The sequence below is a fragment of the Sylvia atricapilla genome, chromosome 6 (genome assembly GCF_009819655.1).
Source record: "Sylvia atricapilla isolate bSylAtr1 chromosome 6, bSylAtr1.pri, whole genome shotgun sequence".
Lineage (NCBI taxonomy): Eukaryota > Metazoa > Chordata > Aves > Passeriformes > Sylviidae > Sylvia > Sylvia atricapilla.
Window position 1 is genome coordinate 61,534,556 of NC_089145.1, and position 17,801 is coordinate 61,552,356.

The 17,801-nt window shown below is 36.8% G+C and overlaps 1 protein-coding gene across 1 annotated transcript in view; it reads right to left on the reverse strand.

Moving 5' to 3' along the window:
* SCFD1 (sec1 family domain containing 1) overlaps window positions 1-17,801 on the reverse strand; it is a 49,554-nt gene that overhangs the window by 18,747 nt on the left and 13,006 nt on the right. The window contains exons 9-15 of the mRNA XM_066322156.1: window positions 17,225-17,310; window positions 15,417-15,516; window positions 12,194-12,333; window positions 10,245-10,335; window positions 9,839-9,912; window positions 9,192-9,273; window positions 2,462-2,558 (exon numbers count right to left, since the gene is read on the reverse strand). Of these exons, the coding sequence (XP_066178253.1) occupies window positions 2,462-2,558; window positions 9,192-9,273; window positions 9,839-9,912; window positions 10,245-10,335; window positions 12,194-12,333; window positions 15,417-15,516; window positions 17,225-17,310 (670 nt within the window). The remainder of the gene's footprint in view (window positions 1-2,461; window positions 2,559-9,191; window positions 9,274-9,838; window positions 9,913-10,244; window positions 10,336-12,193; window positions 12,334-15,416; window positions 15,517-17,224; window positions 17,311-17,801) is intronic.

A 17,801-nucleotide genomic window follows, 5' to 3' on the forward strand; every position in this document is an offset into this window, starting at 1 on the left:
TGGAATGTGGATCATGTCAGCAGGAGACCATCTGATCTAATCTGCAACTTTTATTTATAAGTGAGCATATATTTAGTCTGGCAGAAGTTAAGAGTAAGCACTGTCATAATGAGCATTTATGACTTGGTACAATCTTCTCTGCAAAGTAGGATTTACCAACTTTTACCAAATACCAGTCAGTCAGAAGATCAAGAAGTGAAGAAACTTTGTATTATCTAAACCAAAAGCCACCTTTCAAGGCAGAGATCCACCTGGAATTCCCTTGGGCTAAAAAAGCTGTGCTCAACAGCTGTAAGACTCAGCTCAATTGCCTGTCAAATATTCGCTGCTTGTTTCTAGACTACAATCTCTGACAGCACAGAGAGGAAAACTGCTCAGCATTCTGCAGAAAACAGAACTTGGCAAACCTAGAACAGATGAATTTGATATTCAATTGAAAAAGCAGCAGGCAGCCCTTAGCTGCCATTTCTCACTGCTCCAGGATTCAGTAATACCCCCTGAACTGGAAGGAATAGCCCTGAGTGGTGGATTAGAACAGCACAGTGACAAATGTGAGGCTCAGGCCTGTTAAATGGTCACATCTAAGTGCTTCCATGAAGAGCTCTGCAGAGCCCATTATCCACAAGACAAATATCCCCCCACATAATGCCAATAAATAGTTCACCAGTGGAAGCACAGGAAAACCTGATGTATTATTCCTTACGAATGTTTTCTGCTGGTATTCCTCAGTGAATCACATAATATGAGGCTGGACAGTTTTTAAGACAGTGTGCCTGGAAATAATCGCTGTGATTTAACGTAAATCTTTTTCTTACATAAACTTAAACCTAGGCAATGCATACAAAATGCTAACATAATACTGTGAAAACCTGAATACTTAGCTCATGAAGAAAAACTCTAGCTTGTAAATCTAATCTTTCTCTTGTGTACAACCCAGGAACCTTGCTAATAGGAATGTTGGTATGATACATCAGGCTTGGAAAACAATTTGCTTTACATTGCAATCTAAAAAGGCACAGAAAATATGGATTCAGGTAAAAAGTAATTGATCCAGTAGGACATACAAACAAGCATAAAAATTTGTTTTCATATCTAAGTTTATGCAAACACAAAAGCTGAAACCAAAACAGTACATGAAATATTAATTCTGAACATGGAAAAGGACTAGTTTGTATTGATGCTTAATAGAAGTACAGATTACACATATTCTTATAAGCTTCATATAAACAAATGAATGTATGCACTGAATTACAGATTGACGCCTGACATTAGATTTTCTGAAAGCTTATTAGTTTCCAGACTGGACCCATTATGAGACCTTTAAAATTTTAGCTCAGATTTCTACCCACTGGTGCACTATTTCTCCTACTGCCTTTTGGTTATATATTATGGACACTATTAAAAGATTTCTGTAAAATGTCAGCAGGATGTATATATATATATACTCCTTCTATAAATCCGAATCATTACACAAACTCCAAGCAGGCATTATCCCAGTATGTAGCTGTAAGACTACACACAGCCACGCAGTAACAAAACATTTCCTTAAAGAGCATACTGCAAAAAGAGCAGGAACCATGGGCCTCTAAATGCTTGAGGCTTGACAACATAATTGCCAGTAGGCAGACAAGTCAGAGATTGCAATTTAAAGCTGTACAGTTTTGCTCTGCGTGTTATTTTCTTCCAGCAAGTTTTCTCAGATCACAGTGCAATCTGTCAGGGGTTATGATGTGACAGACTGAAAGGATTGATGCTGGAATAGTACAAAAATCGAGAAGTCCTTTGGGGCTCAGCCTTCCCAAGAAGGATCCTGCTAGGAGAGAACCTGAGCTCCTCTGGTGCAGTGCTCTGCTGGGTATGGCCCTTACCTGACACACTGCATTGCTGCCTGCATTGCTGCCTGCATTGCTGCTGCTCAACACAATGAAAACACACACCCACAGCTGGACCAACACCTGCAAAACTCCAGGTGACTCCCAGGGAACTGGGACACAATCCATACCTTGTGTCCTGCTCTCCACTTGTCCCCATTCCCTCACTCAAGCAGCAGCCACCTGCATCACAGCCCCTAGATCTAATCCAATTCTAATCCAAGTTTTCACTGTGTTTGTGAGGGATGTGTATGGTGTAAAACATGCAGCAGGATTTTAAAGAACTCGTGTTGTTCAGACCACAGAATGCCAGGCTACGCTGCTACATACTGAAAAAGCATGAAAATCAAACTGACTTTCAAAATTAAGGGTTTAGGAAAGGATTTTAGTGGAGCTGCAGAAGTCAGTAATATTTTAGATATTACTCAACCAATATTAAACTCTCTAGACTGCTACTGAAGATTAATCAAATGCCCTTTTTTTACAAATCTTGCACAGGCTGCTCTTTACCAACCCAGAAATCCAAGCAGGTACAGATTTATCGTGTAGCTTAACAAATTTTAGACCAAGGTCAGATTCAAAGTACTCACCATCTGGGTCAGAAATCATGTCCAGAAGAGATTTATCCAGAGTGGATTTGCTCATTATTTTTTCCTCATATTCAAAATACACATCCAGCTTTCGACTCTGTTTAAGAGTAAGTACTAGGGTTAACATCTTAAAACTGTGAAAGAATATTTATTTTCTCCTTTAAAAGGTACGTAGTTTTAGTTATAAAGACAGTTTTAAACATTTTATTTTAAAATAAATTCTCAGTAAAAGCAACTAATGCTTGCATTACAATATGCTTTCATTAACTCTCAGAAAGTTGATGTGTATTTAATTATCATACTAAAAATGAAAAAGCAAGTTAAGCAATGGGTGTCTGATGTGAATACTGAACTGGAAGAGAAGCTTTGTTTTCAGCTAGGGCTCTGCCACAGCTGAAAACTACACACCATCATACACACTGCTACGTTGTAAAAGGAAAAAAAATGGTCAAGTGAATATTATGTCAAATTTATTCTGAATCTCCAGGCTCTTAGACCACAAGACAATTATTCAATGCAGATAAAAGTGGGAAATTCCTTTATACATTAAGGCATCATCCCAAAGAAATGCTGGCAACTGCCAACTTGGGCTGGTATGGAATACTACCTCAGATCAAAGGCTTGCAATAATTCACTCACACCAAAGATGGAGAAGTTTATGATTAGATTATCTTGTTAACACTGGAAAAGAAGTCTCTCATTATGCAATGACACATCTAGATGTTGTAAAAATCCTTTTTGGGGAGGATGGCACAGTGACTATACAGAATTATTGAGGCAAAAGCTTTATGGCAGACATCACATGGCCATGGAAGCAATGACTGCATTGCAGCACATCTGCACAACAGACAATGTTTTGTGCATGTACAATTACTGATCGTGATTCTACAAGCTAAAAACAGAAAACTGCAGTCCAGAACTTATATTAAAACAATAATGTTCCATTACAATGCAGAACATTATGTGTATTTGAACATTTAAATGTAGCATCACCACAAATGTTACAGCTCCTCAGCTTACTAAATAAATGGTAACTAAATCCTGGTGTTTGAACACATTCAGCTATGTGTTGGCTCAAACAGGAGACTGGCAGAGTGGATCTCCATCCTGCTGCTTTGGAAGTGTTTCAGCTCCACATCATCCCCACTGTGAGACTGAAATGATACTGCCACAGTGAGCAAGAGTCGCCTTGCTTTTCCTGGATTAAATAATTTGAGAAATTTTGCCTGACAATGCCAAACCATTTAAAATTAAAAATTTTTTAAAAAATTAAAAAAATTAAAATTTAAAAATTAAATTAAAAATTAAAAAAACTTAAAAAAACCTCAAACCTTAAAAAATTAAAATTAAAAACACCCCTAAAATTAAAATTTAAAGAAAATTAAAAAAAAAAGGTGCTGTGATACCTTTTAGCTGATGCAGCAACTGCTGTAATGACAGTGCATAAAAACTTTAGAAGTGTGGTTTTCACATATTTCTGAATTGTACAAAAATTATACCTGAGATCATAAATAAAAAAATTAATTTAAAAAAAGTTATTTTACCACCTCTCTCTCTCAAAAAAAGGGTACTTCTCTAGCGTAAGGCTATCAGGATAGTTCACCTTCTGAGTACTGTAAGTTCCTCAAAAAAAAGAGCTAGAGAGGAGAAAACAAAGTCAAAAAGATATGAATTACAAGAATATTTTTATATTGGAAGAATATGGTGATCAGCCTATGATGCAGGTAGCTATACAACACTTCCACTTCTCAGCCACCACTCACTGAACTTCTTGAGAAGAGCAGTTACTTGCAAAGCAACTTAATTTAAAGCTTTTGTGGATTCTTGCAATTAGAGCTTATAAAGTAAATTACCATGAAGAGTGCTCAGAAATGACCCCCTGCTACTTATAGGCCAGAAGAATGTCTTCTGTTCATTGTTATAATGGCTATGACTACACAGAAGGTGCATGAAATGAGAAAAAAAAATAAAAATAATTAAAGCTTCTTTCAAGCTTTATTTACCTTGAGCTTATGTGAAAAGAGTAGTATAAAGTCTGAATATAACTTTTACCAAGGCCTTACATCAGCTGCAATTTGGTATCTGGTAAACCATGTGAGACCTCAGTTCTGTGGCATCTTGGAGATTTTCTGTGTTAGAGTTTCCTTAAATCTCTCTAGAGACATAAAGCAATAGCAAAGAAACTAGTACAATTTTTTAAGCCTTTCCATTACACTCACTTGCTTTTTTGTGTTTTATCTACATTTGCATCTTGTTATGTGAAGCTCAATTCGATGTTTTTAAGTTTTAAATGTTTTTCCCAGACAAAAGGCATCCAATAAAAAAGGGATTGTCTTGAAATGTGGAAACTTGATCTCATAAAGTTAAATACATTACTGCTGAATTTGGTCAAGCCCATATTATCTTAGCTGGTGATCTCTTCATGAGAAATTCATTCAGATGGCACGTAAAAATGTACAACATAGAGAGATTCACTGATTCTCTGTATTTGTTTACAGATCAACTTCTAAATAAAATGTCATAATTCAAACATAATTTACTTTCAATTTTAGGAACAGATTGATAATTGTTAACTTACTTGGAGCACAGGCTAGGCAAAATTCTTCTCAGCCATGTGCAACTTTATGGCTGTTTGACTAACTCTCTTGAGAGACTCTTTGACTCTCTTTGCTGAACAAAAGAGATTACTAGCAGCAAAGAAAATTCCCTGGTTGCATAGATGTGCTCTACCTGGAGCCTAAACTGAAACATTAATAAATGATGTATGTACACTCACTCTCTTCAAAAATTTTGCACAATTACTTTTGAAGTGTGAACTCAGAACTCTTTGGGGAAGAAACCCCAAACTGAAAATCCCAAAACTTCAGGACCACATTTTTTTTTCTATCCACTATTTATTGATTTTTTTTTCTATCCACAATAGGGACATCAGAGATAGGCAGCAATGTAAAACTTTTGAGACTCTTTCTGATGTGACAAACTAGAGAGACAGATCAATAAGGTAAGTCTCTTCAGCTACTTCTTCACTAGATAACTAACAAAAGTGACTAGCAAAGATGCTAATCAGGGCAGTATTTTTCTTACATTGTTTGCTAGGAATTAGGTGGACACCTAATCAAATTTCTTATGGGTTTCTGAATCGCCTTAAACCCTACTAGTTCCCTTTTGACAGATATCCCAGATATGCCACATCAATGAGACAGTTATTTCTCAAAGAGCCAACTTGTCTAAGAGGTGCTGGTAAGAAGCAGATGTCCCATTGAATTTAAATAAAAGTGCAATTTTGCTCACTCAATGGCAAACTCACAGACATGCCAAGAGGAAAAGCTGGGGAATAGGAGCTAAACAATCCTGCAGATTCAATAAAAACCAGAAAATAATAGGTTCCTATGGGTGCCAAACTGGCAAGCAATGTGAAGAAAATCAATAAAAATAGTAATAAAATAAAGATGCATTTACATTATTCTTTTTCTGTCTCCTCCTCTTGACTTTCTACAATGACATCTTGCTCCACACCAGTCTCATTCAAGAGACTATTCTGGCTGCCCTTTCAGGAACAGAATCCCACATTTTAGTTAAAGTGCCACATTTCAGCTTGCTTTTTAAAAATATATATATTTGTGAAAGCTTTCAACTTATCATCTTTAGAAACAGGCTGTTTGTAAACCAAAACTTATTTTAGGGAAAATTACTGAAGTGCATGGGAAAGTCTACTTGAACACTGTGCTCCAAAATCAACACAAAATTCCTTCTTTTTAAAGCAAGTAAACAGAAGAAAGACCCATTAAAACCTCTTAGAAGGTCATTTTTGTAAAGACTTGCTGGAAGCTCTTCTATCCTCTTTACAGTACAAAAGTTCTTAATTTTGGAGAGAGAGAACATGCAGAAGAGAGAAGACAGTTTCTAAGAAACTATCTGAGGCCTTTTTCTGACCAAAGATTCTAACAAAAACAACCAGAAATAACTGCCTCCAGAATGAGGGAGGCTGGTCAGGTAATTACAGTGTGCTGCTATCAAGAGGAAGAGAAATTCTGGAAGAAGGCTGGAAGAGACAGTCACAGCCAATTCCTTTTCACTGACTGAACTGCACAGAATGATTAAAGGAAGGTCTCTGTAACCAAACCCAGAAAAAGCTGATTTTTTTACTAAAATTATCAGTTCTGAACGACAGAAAACCAGCCTGGCCCACTGTGACATACATTTTTCACAAACACATACATTTCACGTGGTGTAAGACAAAAACTCTTTTTTTATTTAAAAAAGAGTACTCAAAACAGTGGAACTCCTTCAAAAATATGAATTTGAAAATTTGAAAGGCTATTGTCAATCTCAATTAAGGGGATCCCAATTAAGAGATCATTCAAAGTATCAGACCTTGGAGATCAAGCAAAAGTAGATACATAATAAAATCATATAATTAAAAAAAAAAAACCCTAAACCAAACAAATACAAGTAATTTAAGACAGTTCATATAAAAATTCATAAAAATTCATGTAACAATTCATATAAAAATCTGCCACTTGAATTCCCATCTGCAGAATTCTAGCAAGAGGTTATCTAATTTACACTTCATTTTAGAAAAGTATATGTGTGCATCTTTTGACACTCATGATTTAACATACATCAGTAATTCTATTCATATTAGAATGACATGCAAAGAGAATCATTACTTGAAACTTTAAAGCAGCTAGATAGGCAATTCTAGCTCCAAATCTGTTATCTATTGGGTCCAGACTTTCTTCAGTCACCAGCTTCAGCAGAGGAAAAACCAATAAATGCAAAACAAGGATGCATTTGTTCTAAGCACTGACAATAAATACTTGATGGTTTGCTTCATGAAAAAGTGATGCATACTTTCCATCATTTCACTAAAAAGTTAGGCCAAAAAACTGCCAGGACCCATAAGTATGTGATTAATTTCTGGTTTCCTCTTGCTGTGTCTTAGAAAATGATCCAAGAGAATGTGGAAAGCAGCTGTAAACTGAACATTAAAATATGACCACAAGAAAAATTAAATTCACTTAGTTTAGCTAAAGCAGTGCATTCTTTGCACAAATCCTTATATATGTAACGAAGAACAATGCTCAAATAATTAATATAGTGAAATTCCATAATGGATAGTGCAAATACTCTATCTTAAATTATGAATGCACTTCCTGATTATTTTAGGAGAGAAAATATAGTAACAATTCTGAAGAACAGCATGGTGCCTCACTAGCTCCTCATGACCTCAGCACTTACTTGCAAAAAAAATTCTGTCTTATCCTAATCTGGTTTCATTATTTAACTGCATATAAAACCCATTAACCACAAAGTGAAGGTCTCATCAGAATTTCTTTTGAAAGTACTGGATGAGACACTGCCCATTTTGGGAATATTTTTGAGGAACCCTGCATACTGAAATTCCATAGCTCAGGATTGAAAAATACTTTTTCTAACATTGGAAGGTGAAAAGAGAGGAGAAAATGGTCAGGAGAAAGCAGCTGGAATAAACTTCACATTGATTCAGTTAAAAGGCTTTATCATAGGCAAATTCCAATAGAAAAAACATGTCTATCTGCATTAGTTTAAGACAGTTTCCTAAATATCTGGAAATGAACTGAGGCTTTCTAAATCAAAAGAAAACACGATGGAAATGTACATATCAATATACAGAAGAAATATCAATATTGTTGACTTAATTGTTTTTTCCAGAGGTATTAAAGTACTGCTTTTAAATGGTCAGATATGAAAATTGACATACACAGTAGTGCCAAAGCCCATATACCAGCCCCTACAGTAATGAGCTAAGCACAGAGAGACACTTATTGCCTCTTCTCCAACTCTAACAATGTGTAAAATTAGTTTATGCATTTAATTGCAGAATTAATCTTTTGTTCATATAGAGTATCTTCAAAAAAACTCAGTAGCAACAATAACTGAGGACAGATCTTACATTCTTCACAAATGTTAAAGCCACCTTCAAAACACGTGAATTTTGAGTGAATGAATTTTAAGTAGCTTGGGGTAAAGCTCTCTAATTACTGATTTTCAGTGAGACTAGTGCTTGAAGCACTTTCTAAACCTGAAAAGAATTTCAGTGTTTCTGAAAGCCTCATCTGCAATTTCTGTTTTCAGACTGTGGAAACAAATCCATTTTCCAAGTTACACTAGCAGCAACCAGGGCCTTCACTAGACACCAATCCCTCTGCAAGGTCTCTGACAAAAGCAGCAAATTTAAAACAGAAAAGAAGTTTTTAAATTTTGTGAAGTTTTTAAATTATGCACAAGACATCTCACACTGACCCTGCTGGAAAGACCACTTCAGCAACTTGCATCATTATTGCCACACCTCTGGGTAATACTTTTGCTGGTGACAAACACACACAGAACAGAAGATTGCTTAGACTGAAGTCATGGATTGGCATGCCACATCTCTAAAATAAATCACTTCCATCATAAACTTATTTTTTCAAAGACTTCAACCCACATTAAGAGTTGCGGCCACCATTAAGAAAATGAGAATATACTAGTAAATTCTGGTAAGAAAAGAACCTGATGGTCTTTGCTTTCCATGCAGAGTCATTCAAAATTCATTCTCTCTCACCCTTCAACATTAAGTAACGTTACACAGTGAAATCTGAGAAAGCAGCACCATTGAGAAGGCTCACTCTCTCATCTTCACTGCCTCAAAGATACCCCTTCAGTTAAAGAGTACTGACAGAAAACTCAGGTCAGAGAGCAACTGTACCTTTATGTGCTCCAAAACAGCTGTTGCAACATTTGTATGAAGATCAATGAGCCTCTTCTTTTCCAGAAGTTCTGGAAGAGAGCTGAAGAGATGAAATACAAACTAACCTGCTGATTTGCACTGTTAGTTGAATTCTGTACTGTATACAGTAGGCACTACAACATTTACAGAATTACAGAACAGTCTGGGTTGGAAAGGACTTTTAAAGGCTATTAAAATCTAAAATTACAGAATAGGGTTGGAACTAAAAATTGACAATGTATAGATGTAATGATTCTCATAACCATACCAAAGAAGGGGATTTCACTACTTTTTTAAAATGAAAGAACAGAGGTTGGTGATTTTGGTGGAACAGTGCAATAATCTATGATGCACTTAGATTACTTGTCTTTGCTGAGGAAATACTCCAAAATCAAACACATTGTGGAAGTTACATAGGCAAGCACTGCTTTAGGACACTGCATTTAACTTTATCAGAATTATAAAGCATTTAAGCTATATTACAGGGCTGAACAGCCCACATTTAAAAGCAGCAAACTTAACTTATTTCAAACTTATTATTTCAAAGAATACTGAAAGTACAATAACAGAAAAAATCAGAAATGGTTCACAGATAATTAAACAACAATGCATTATTGACTATTTACCTGACAGCTGAGGTGAGCTTAGCTGTATTATCTGAAAGCATGCTTATTGCTCCTTCATCCTCCCCTTCAATGCCCTGGGTTTTGAGGAAGGGTTTGAAGAGAGGAATAAAAATAGTCATAATAAATACAAATATCACACATGCAGATAAAGTCAGTACATTTAGAACCTATTTTCTCATAATGGTATCAATGCCTGGATTGTGTTTTTCAGTTAGTATGGAAGCTATATAATTGCAACACCAATGAACAAGGAATTAAAGACTTCTGATCCTACTTTTAAAATCTTATCATGCCTAAAATTCAGCATGCACTGAAAATTTTTGTCTGTGGGATGACAGGGTGAGCTAGGCATCTCTACAAGCCCTACTATGCTTTACATAAAACACACAAAGGTGATAAAACTTACCATGATACTTTTAAGTCTTTTGACTTCATCTTCTTGGGCTCTGTAAGATTCCAGTTCTTGCTGAACAGACTCGGCCACCTCTGGAAAAGGACTAATGCAACAGTCTGCATTAAGCTCAGCTAAATCAGCAAACTGAAATAGCAGACCCAGACAATAAAATAACCATAACAATACACAAATCATGCAGCAGAATCAAATCAATGAAAATAATGACATCTACTCTAGGTTTGCTTAAATTTTCTAAGATGTATTCACTGCTTTCAATAATTTTACGTAATTTTGGTAAGAACAATTTTGAGCTCATTAACAAAGAGCTAACAGACAAATATCATGATTTTTTATGGGTTTCGTGGGTTCAAGCCCCATGTTGGGCACCAAGTTAAATTTGGGAGGAAATTTTTGAATGGGGTTCTTCTGGGGAGTAAACTTAAACGGCTTCACTTTCAGTTGGTCTGGGCAAAGAATTTTTTTAGAGAAAAGGGGAAAAAATTATTTATTTAATAAGCAAAAGGCTTATGAGCATGAGGAATGAAAAAAAAAATTACACAACAAAATTTTTTGCTGTTTTAAAGAGAGATGGCAAAACTGAGGAAGTTCTTGTCAGAAGTTAGTTTGGGTTTTTTTTGTCTTTTATTAATTTTGGTCTTTTTGGTGCTGGAAAATGCTGAGGTTCAGGTCCCAGTGGGCCATGAATGCTGGATCTTAGTTGTTTTTTTTTTTTTCCTTTTATGAATACGGGCAATGATCATTGTGTGGTGGGTTGACCCTGGTTGGATGGCAAGTGCTCCCCAAGTGACTCTATCACTCCTCCCCTCAGCAAGACTGGGTGGGGAGAAAGCAAGGCAGAAAGATCCCCAAAGTCATGGGTAAAGATACAGGCAGTTGAAAAAAGGAAAGCAAAGGAAAATGACAGGTTTTATTCTCTCCTTCCCAGCAGCAGATGATGTGTGGCCACTTCCCAGGAAGCAGGGCTTCAGCAGGCAGAGTGGTCACTCCAGAAGAAAAAACGTTTATAAAACACCCAGGAAATGCTGCAACCTTCTCCTTTCTCTTAGGTTTTATTGCTGAAGAGTGGAGTGGAGTGGAATGGAATGGAATGGAATGGAATGGAGTGGAGTGGAGTGGAGTGGAGTGGAATGGAGTGGAGTGGAGTGGAATGGAGTGGAATGGAATGGAATGGAATGGAATGGAGTGGAGTGGAATGGAGTGGAGTGGAGTGGAATGGAGTGGAGTGGAGTGGAATGGAATGGAGTGGAGTGGAATGGCATGGAATGGAGTGGAGTGGAGTGGAGTGGAGTGGAGTGGAGTGGAATGGAGTGGAGTGGAGTGGAATGGAGTGGAATGGAATGGAATGGAATGGAATGGAATGGAGTGGAATGGAGTGGAGTGGAGTGGAGTGGAGTGGAGTGGAATGGAGTGGAATGGAATGGAGTGGAGTGGAGTGGAGTGGAGTGGAGTGGAGTGGAGTGGAGTGGAGTGGAGTGGAGTGGAGTGGAGTGGAGTGGAGTGGAGTGGAGTGGAATGGCATGGAGTGGAGTGGAGTGGAATGGAATGGAGTGGAGTGGAGTGGAGTGGAGTGGAGTGGAATATCTCTTTGGTCAGTTTGGGTGAGCTGTCCTGGCTATGCCCCCTCCCAGGACCTTGCCCACCCTCAGCCTGCTGGGCAGGGGGAATGTTGGGGAGATGGTGCTGATCCTGTGGGAGCAGAGCTCAGCAGTAGCCAAAACACTGCTGTGTTATCAACACCCTTCCAGTGACCGGTGCAAACCACAGCACTGGGAGGGCTGCTGTGGGGAAATGAACTTCATCTCAGCCAGACCCTGAAAAAAGAGCTGGGGGCAGTTAGAAAATACTTTCAAATAAGCTTAAAACCAGAACTACCATATATGAAGAATACTTAGAATTTATATTGACTAAATTAATATAAACTGCATACCTTTACAGCTTACCTGCCCTTATGCTTTTGCCAGAATTTATCAGATGAAGTTAAATCATAGGACTTCTTGTTTTTTTTCTTAGGTCTAGCACCTGCTGGAGTACTTTCTGTTCCTGCCGATTCTTCCAAGTTAACTCTATTCAAATGGAAATCCTAAAATATAAAGGAATGCTATGTAAATATTTGACAGTTAAATTGTTTATTCTGTCTTTTCTACTGTAAAAAATACATCCTCTAGTGTATTTTCTAAAAAATATTAACACAGCTATTTATTAGAACTTCATAAGTAGGCAAGAAACAGTTTACTAGTTAACTAGATAATAGTAACAATATCCAAATTACTCACAGCTACTGAACTGTGATCAGTTCAGTACTAAATGAGGCAGCAAATTTGATTATCTCATAAAAGATATTTGATTATCTCATACCCAAGCACTCTTCTGACACTGAACTTTGAACACTGTTTTCTGCATAGAAAATAAGTGACTTAGCAAAAGCTGTGCTCTAACAACTCTCCAGAACTTTGAAAAAGTTTCTATGTTGGTGACAAAAAGTGTTTCTAAGCCTGTTCATCTACATAACCACAACACATGTATCAAAGCTGCCAAGAAGCTGCTGCCATCAGCAATAGAACTATCCACTGTGAGCACTGTTTAGCCACACCTTCACACCTCCTTCCTTAATTTTTTGAGCAATAGTAAAATAGTGAATGCATGACAAAGCAAAGCTTTGCCACAAAGCTGCTATTTCTCCATATAGTTTTTCTTCTTCCACAGGTGCATGAACATAGAGACCTCGTCACTCTGCTAGAGGACACAGCCATGCTCATGTCATCACACTGCTCCCTGTGGCTTTTCTAGTTCTTTCCCCCAAAGACTGCCCTGTCTTTTCTGCAGCTTACCTATTCTCTCTGGTTTTCAACAAAGAGTAGTCACAAGTATTTCACTTGCTGACTTTGTCCTAGCTCTTTTCAAGAATGTTTAAAACTTCAAAGGTGCTGTTTCACTTGACAAATAATGACAGTGAAATCTTCAACGACGCAGAAAGTGTTATGAACATTTTAGAATTGGTATTTTTTTCCAGAAATCAAACATCACTTTATTATTTTCATTAAAGCATACAGAAATGGATCATTGTGAGTGAAACTGTCAAACAAAGTTTTAAAATGTTCCTAGTCACCCCTTGGCAGGGATTTAAATACTACAAGTGTTCCCTGCCAGAACATCATCATCACCAAGTAGCTACTCAAAGAAAACACATGCAATTGATGAGCACAAATCTCATATTACAAGAGGCAATTAATGTTTCAGAAAAAAAAAAAAAAAAGTATTTTTTAAGTACACATATTTGATAAAAACTTGAAGAGAAGATAATTAATTTGATTGCAAATTTAGCTGTAATTTTTAATGGAGATCTATGTTTTGGATCCTTTTAACTCACCAGTGACCTGCATGTTCAAGTGCATTTTGGTGTTTACAAGCTTTCCTAAAATAATTCTTATTGATTACTATTCTTCCTTTCAACTCCCCATTTTGTCCTCACAAGGCTTTCCAACCATGCCTCCCATTTTTCTGCATCCACTAAAGGGTTTTTTTTTTTTGTTCAGAAATAGCAATCTCTTCATGTAAGCATGTTTAGGTGCAGAAACAGCATGGTTATAACCTGAACAGATGAAGTGCACAACTTTGTGCCTGGGTAGTTCAACACTGCACAGCATTCCTGGACTACTGTAGCTTAAACAGACCCCAATTTGTTTGAAAATATAGTTTACAGAATCAACATCTTGGTAACACTTTCATGGTTACAATTTATGGCCTCTAAGAGACTACTGCAGTTATTTAATGAAATATTATGCTCAATATGTGAAGAGTTTGGCAGGCTTGCTTTTAAGGTGAAGGACTTGACTAGTTTTGAAATCAAACTTTTGCCCTTGTCATGGAACCCCAGACCACCACTTGGTTACAATTTCATTGAAAATATTTCCAGCCCTGTACAGTTTTAGGATGCAACATTTAACAAGTTGGTCCAGAGAAACTAGAGAAGCCTGATGCACCAGAGACCCAATGATCTTGGAGTAAGTCTTCTGGTGTTATTCCAATACCTCATCATATTTGTAGCACTAGTTGTCCTCAGCTTCCAGTACACCTTTGATCACTCTGCATCCTGAGGAACTGAAGTCCCACCCAACACTACTTGAAAAAGAAACCTGTAGAAATTCACTATTTCTACTTGTGAGTCTCCAGCCACTTCAACACTTACTGGAGAAAACTTGGCACAAACTGTGTTTTTTTTTCAGGTAAACTAGGCCAAAAGTTGTTATTTGCAGAAAGCATCCTTAAGTTTAAGAGGAAAGGACTTGTGACAACTAATTAATTACATAAAATAAAATTTACAAGTGCCCTAAAACATTCCATCAGTGCTGAAACATTTTCATTGTAGCAATGCAAGTTTCTGGACACTGTGTATGACTACACAGTTCACAATTAACTCTGTATATCAACACATATGTGCATGTGCATAGTTCATGTATGCCTCTAAATAAATTCAAAATAATTCTCAAAGTCAGATATTGAAATGGTTTTCACAAATAAGTCTCAGCACATAAAAAGCCTCCAGATGCTAATTACTTTTTCTTTTTTTACTCAATACCTATATACAAAACACACAAATCTGAGGTAAACAGAATGCACTATCATTCAAGTACATTTCTACTACTGGTTTTATAAAATAAACTTGAGGAAATAAAGGCAGCTTAAGGCTATTTAAGTTTCAAAAAAAATTAAAAAATAGTCTGTTTTAGATTCCTTACAGTAGGACCACTCTGCACTGAACACCCGCACCACCTTGTGGAGAAAAACAGGAAAAAATGCTTTCAGCAGTTCAAGCTAAAACCCAAACTGGTTTAAAAACGCATTAAAAGCATTCCTTTTGCAAAACTGAATTGCACTTAATGGAGTTTGAATGTTACATAACATACAGGTCAGGAGCTGCTGAAGAAAAAGTCAGGATCACTGAAATAGCCATCTTTTGATGATACCAATATTTCAACTTATTAAATATTTGAGAAATTATTGCTAAAGAAACCTAGAGAAAATCTTCCATGTTGTTCTTTACTAAAACAACCTCCAAATAAAACAGACAAAACGGATTTTGGATTAAGAGAGAATCTGGTAATAAGTTTAACGGCAAACTGAGCGAAAAAAGAGTTTTGGTAACAAAATCAGATTTATCCTTACCAGAACATCATGCACTAAAGCTTGGTATGTCCAAGTATGATGTAGAGGAGTTGCTAAATCTATGTTTCTGTCAACAAGGACTAATAAGGGCCTTTGGAAGCTGAAAAGATGACACTGTGTTAGTACTTCTTGAAACATGGTTAAAGCACCCCAGTAACATCCTGAGTGGTATCAGACACCTTCTATATCACATTTCAAGAGAAAAGCAAAACTATCTACAGCTGAGCTCCTACAGCCTTCCTGAAAGTAACTCGTACTGATAAAAATTATAAAAATAAAATAATAATGATAAAAATATGATTTTATTTTTTACTAAGTGAAATTACCAATATATAAATATGGAGCCAAAGTCAAAACACTGAACAGCAACTAACTTTTTATGCATTAACTAATACATTTTTGTGTGGATACACATTTGAGTTCCAAAAAACTGTTTCAGTGGGTAATATTTGACCTTAATCCCCCTTATGATCCTCAAATATAAGATCCCACTTTCAAGGGTTTCTAATTTCATTATTCTCTTTGCTTGTATATAAAGTCCATACAGAAATAAATGATGAACTTCTGAGATGCACTGTGGTAATTAATACCCAATTTCGTGGTATAAAAAATGCACTTATGCCTAAAGGTCTTGGGCTACAGCTACATGAAAAATTTATAATGGAGATAGGAAGAGCTGACAGAACATGATAATAACCATTTCTCTTGAGCACATTATCCCTACAAACATGCAGTTAAAATGCATTTGAACAGAGTAAAAGCATTTAAATTCCATGCTCTGGAATTCCCTGCAGTAAGTATATTCACTTAAATATATAATCTCAAGAGCCTTAGTCAGCTGATTCTGAAAAACCAAAGATCTGGAGCCATTGAAGTGGTTAAAGTTTCCTGTTTCCTTTACCTTGCATTTTCATTTTGAGGGCAATGATGCTACACTATCAGGAATACAAGCCACCCTCTGAAAGAAAAGCAGCGCTTACAATTCAGTTCCCATGAAAATGAAGAAACTGGTATTCCACAACTATTCTCCCTCCTTCCAATCTCACTCCTTTTTGATGTTTTTGTGCCTTTTATCCAAGCTCTGATTTTTTATCTGGGATATAAGTACGATGACTGTTTTATATCCATTTAGCAGATTACAAATTCCCTTCAGCTAGAGTCCTGCCAATACATCTCCTCCTTTTCATGCACCCTATAAACTCTGGTAACACACTTTCCAGAGGCAGCCTGTGCAGTATTCAGCTGAGACAACACCACACAGGGATGCTGCTGAGAAGACATTATCAAATGCTCACCAGCATCCACAAAGGATTCAAATGGTCATGATTTAACAGACCATAATTACCCAGGTGGCAGTCCCCAAGCAGTCCTCCTCTGGTTAGGATAGGGATCAGATGGGAAACACTTGCTTTGGATATAATTAAATTTGTAACAGCATTCACAAGCAAGAAAATGGGTTTTTCTTTCTTTTAAAGGACTAAGGGCTGCTCAGAACTAAGTTCAGATACCCAACTGCATTTCACAGCCTCATAAACAGAGTGTACTTGCAGAAGTTTGGCTCTTGCTGGGTTTAGAGGCTGAACAAATTAACTGGTTCATAACATAATTTCTGGTTTACTGTCCTAGGACCACACACTTACTGGTTTTAAGTTTTTAAAGGGTTATGCTGTGGGATTGGAAAACTCCCTTGAAGGTATGTAAATTCTTTTAATACAGATTTTGAACCAAATTCTTGTCAATAGTTTTCAGTACAGTGGTGACTTATCCAGACAACTGTAACATGAAAGATGAAATTACTAACACAATACCTGAACTGGCCAGCTCCAAGTGTGTCACCTGTAAAAAGACTGTTTCTGGCATCTCTTAGATTCTCTCTGAGCTTCTTATCCAATTTCTGAGGAGGGGAAAAACAAAACCACATTTAACAAACCAATGGTTTCCTAACCTCTCTACACAATCAACATGAAAAGATTTATTGTGCTGTTTTTGTAGTTTATACATGTCTTAAATGCAGGAGGACTAGGTTCAGTCATGAGACAGCAATCATAAGACATGGGAAGAAAGAAATCTTACAACTATTTCATCCCTCCAGCATTTATATCTATGTCCAGGACTGCACTAAAGATGTTTTCCTTATGCCTACGAATCTCCCAGATAATTAGCACCCTTTCCCTGACCATGCAAGGAGAAAATACCAGTAGGAAGTATGAAGAGGGAACCACAGCAGAAGCAGCAAATTGGGCTGTCAGACACTTGTGTCATAGAAAGTGAGATTATCCTCAATATGAGTGCATGCACACTGCATGCTTAGGTTTAATCAGTATTATCATTTGACTGATAAAGAAGATGTGAAGAAGATGGAAGAAATGAACCATAGTGACTCCT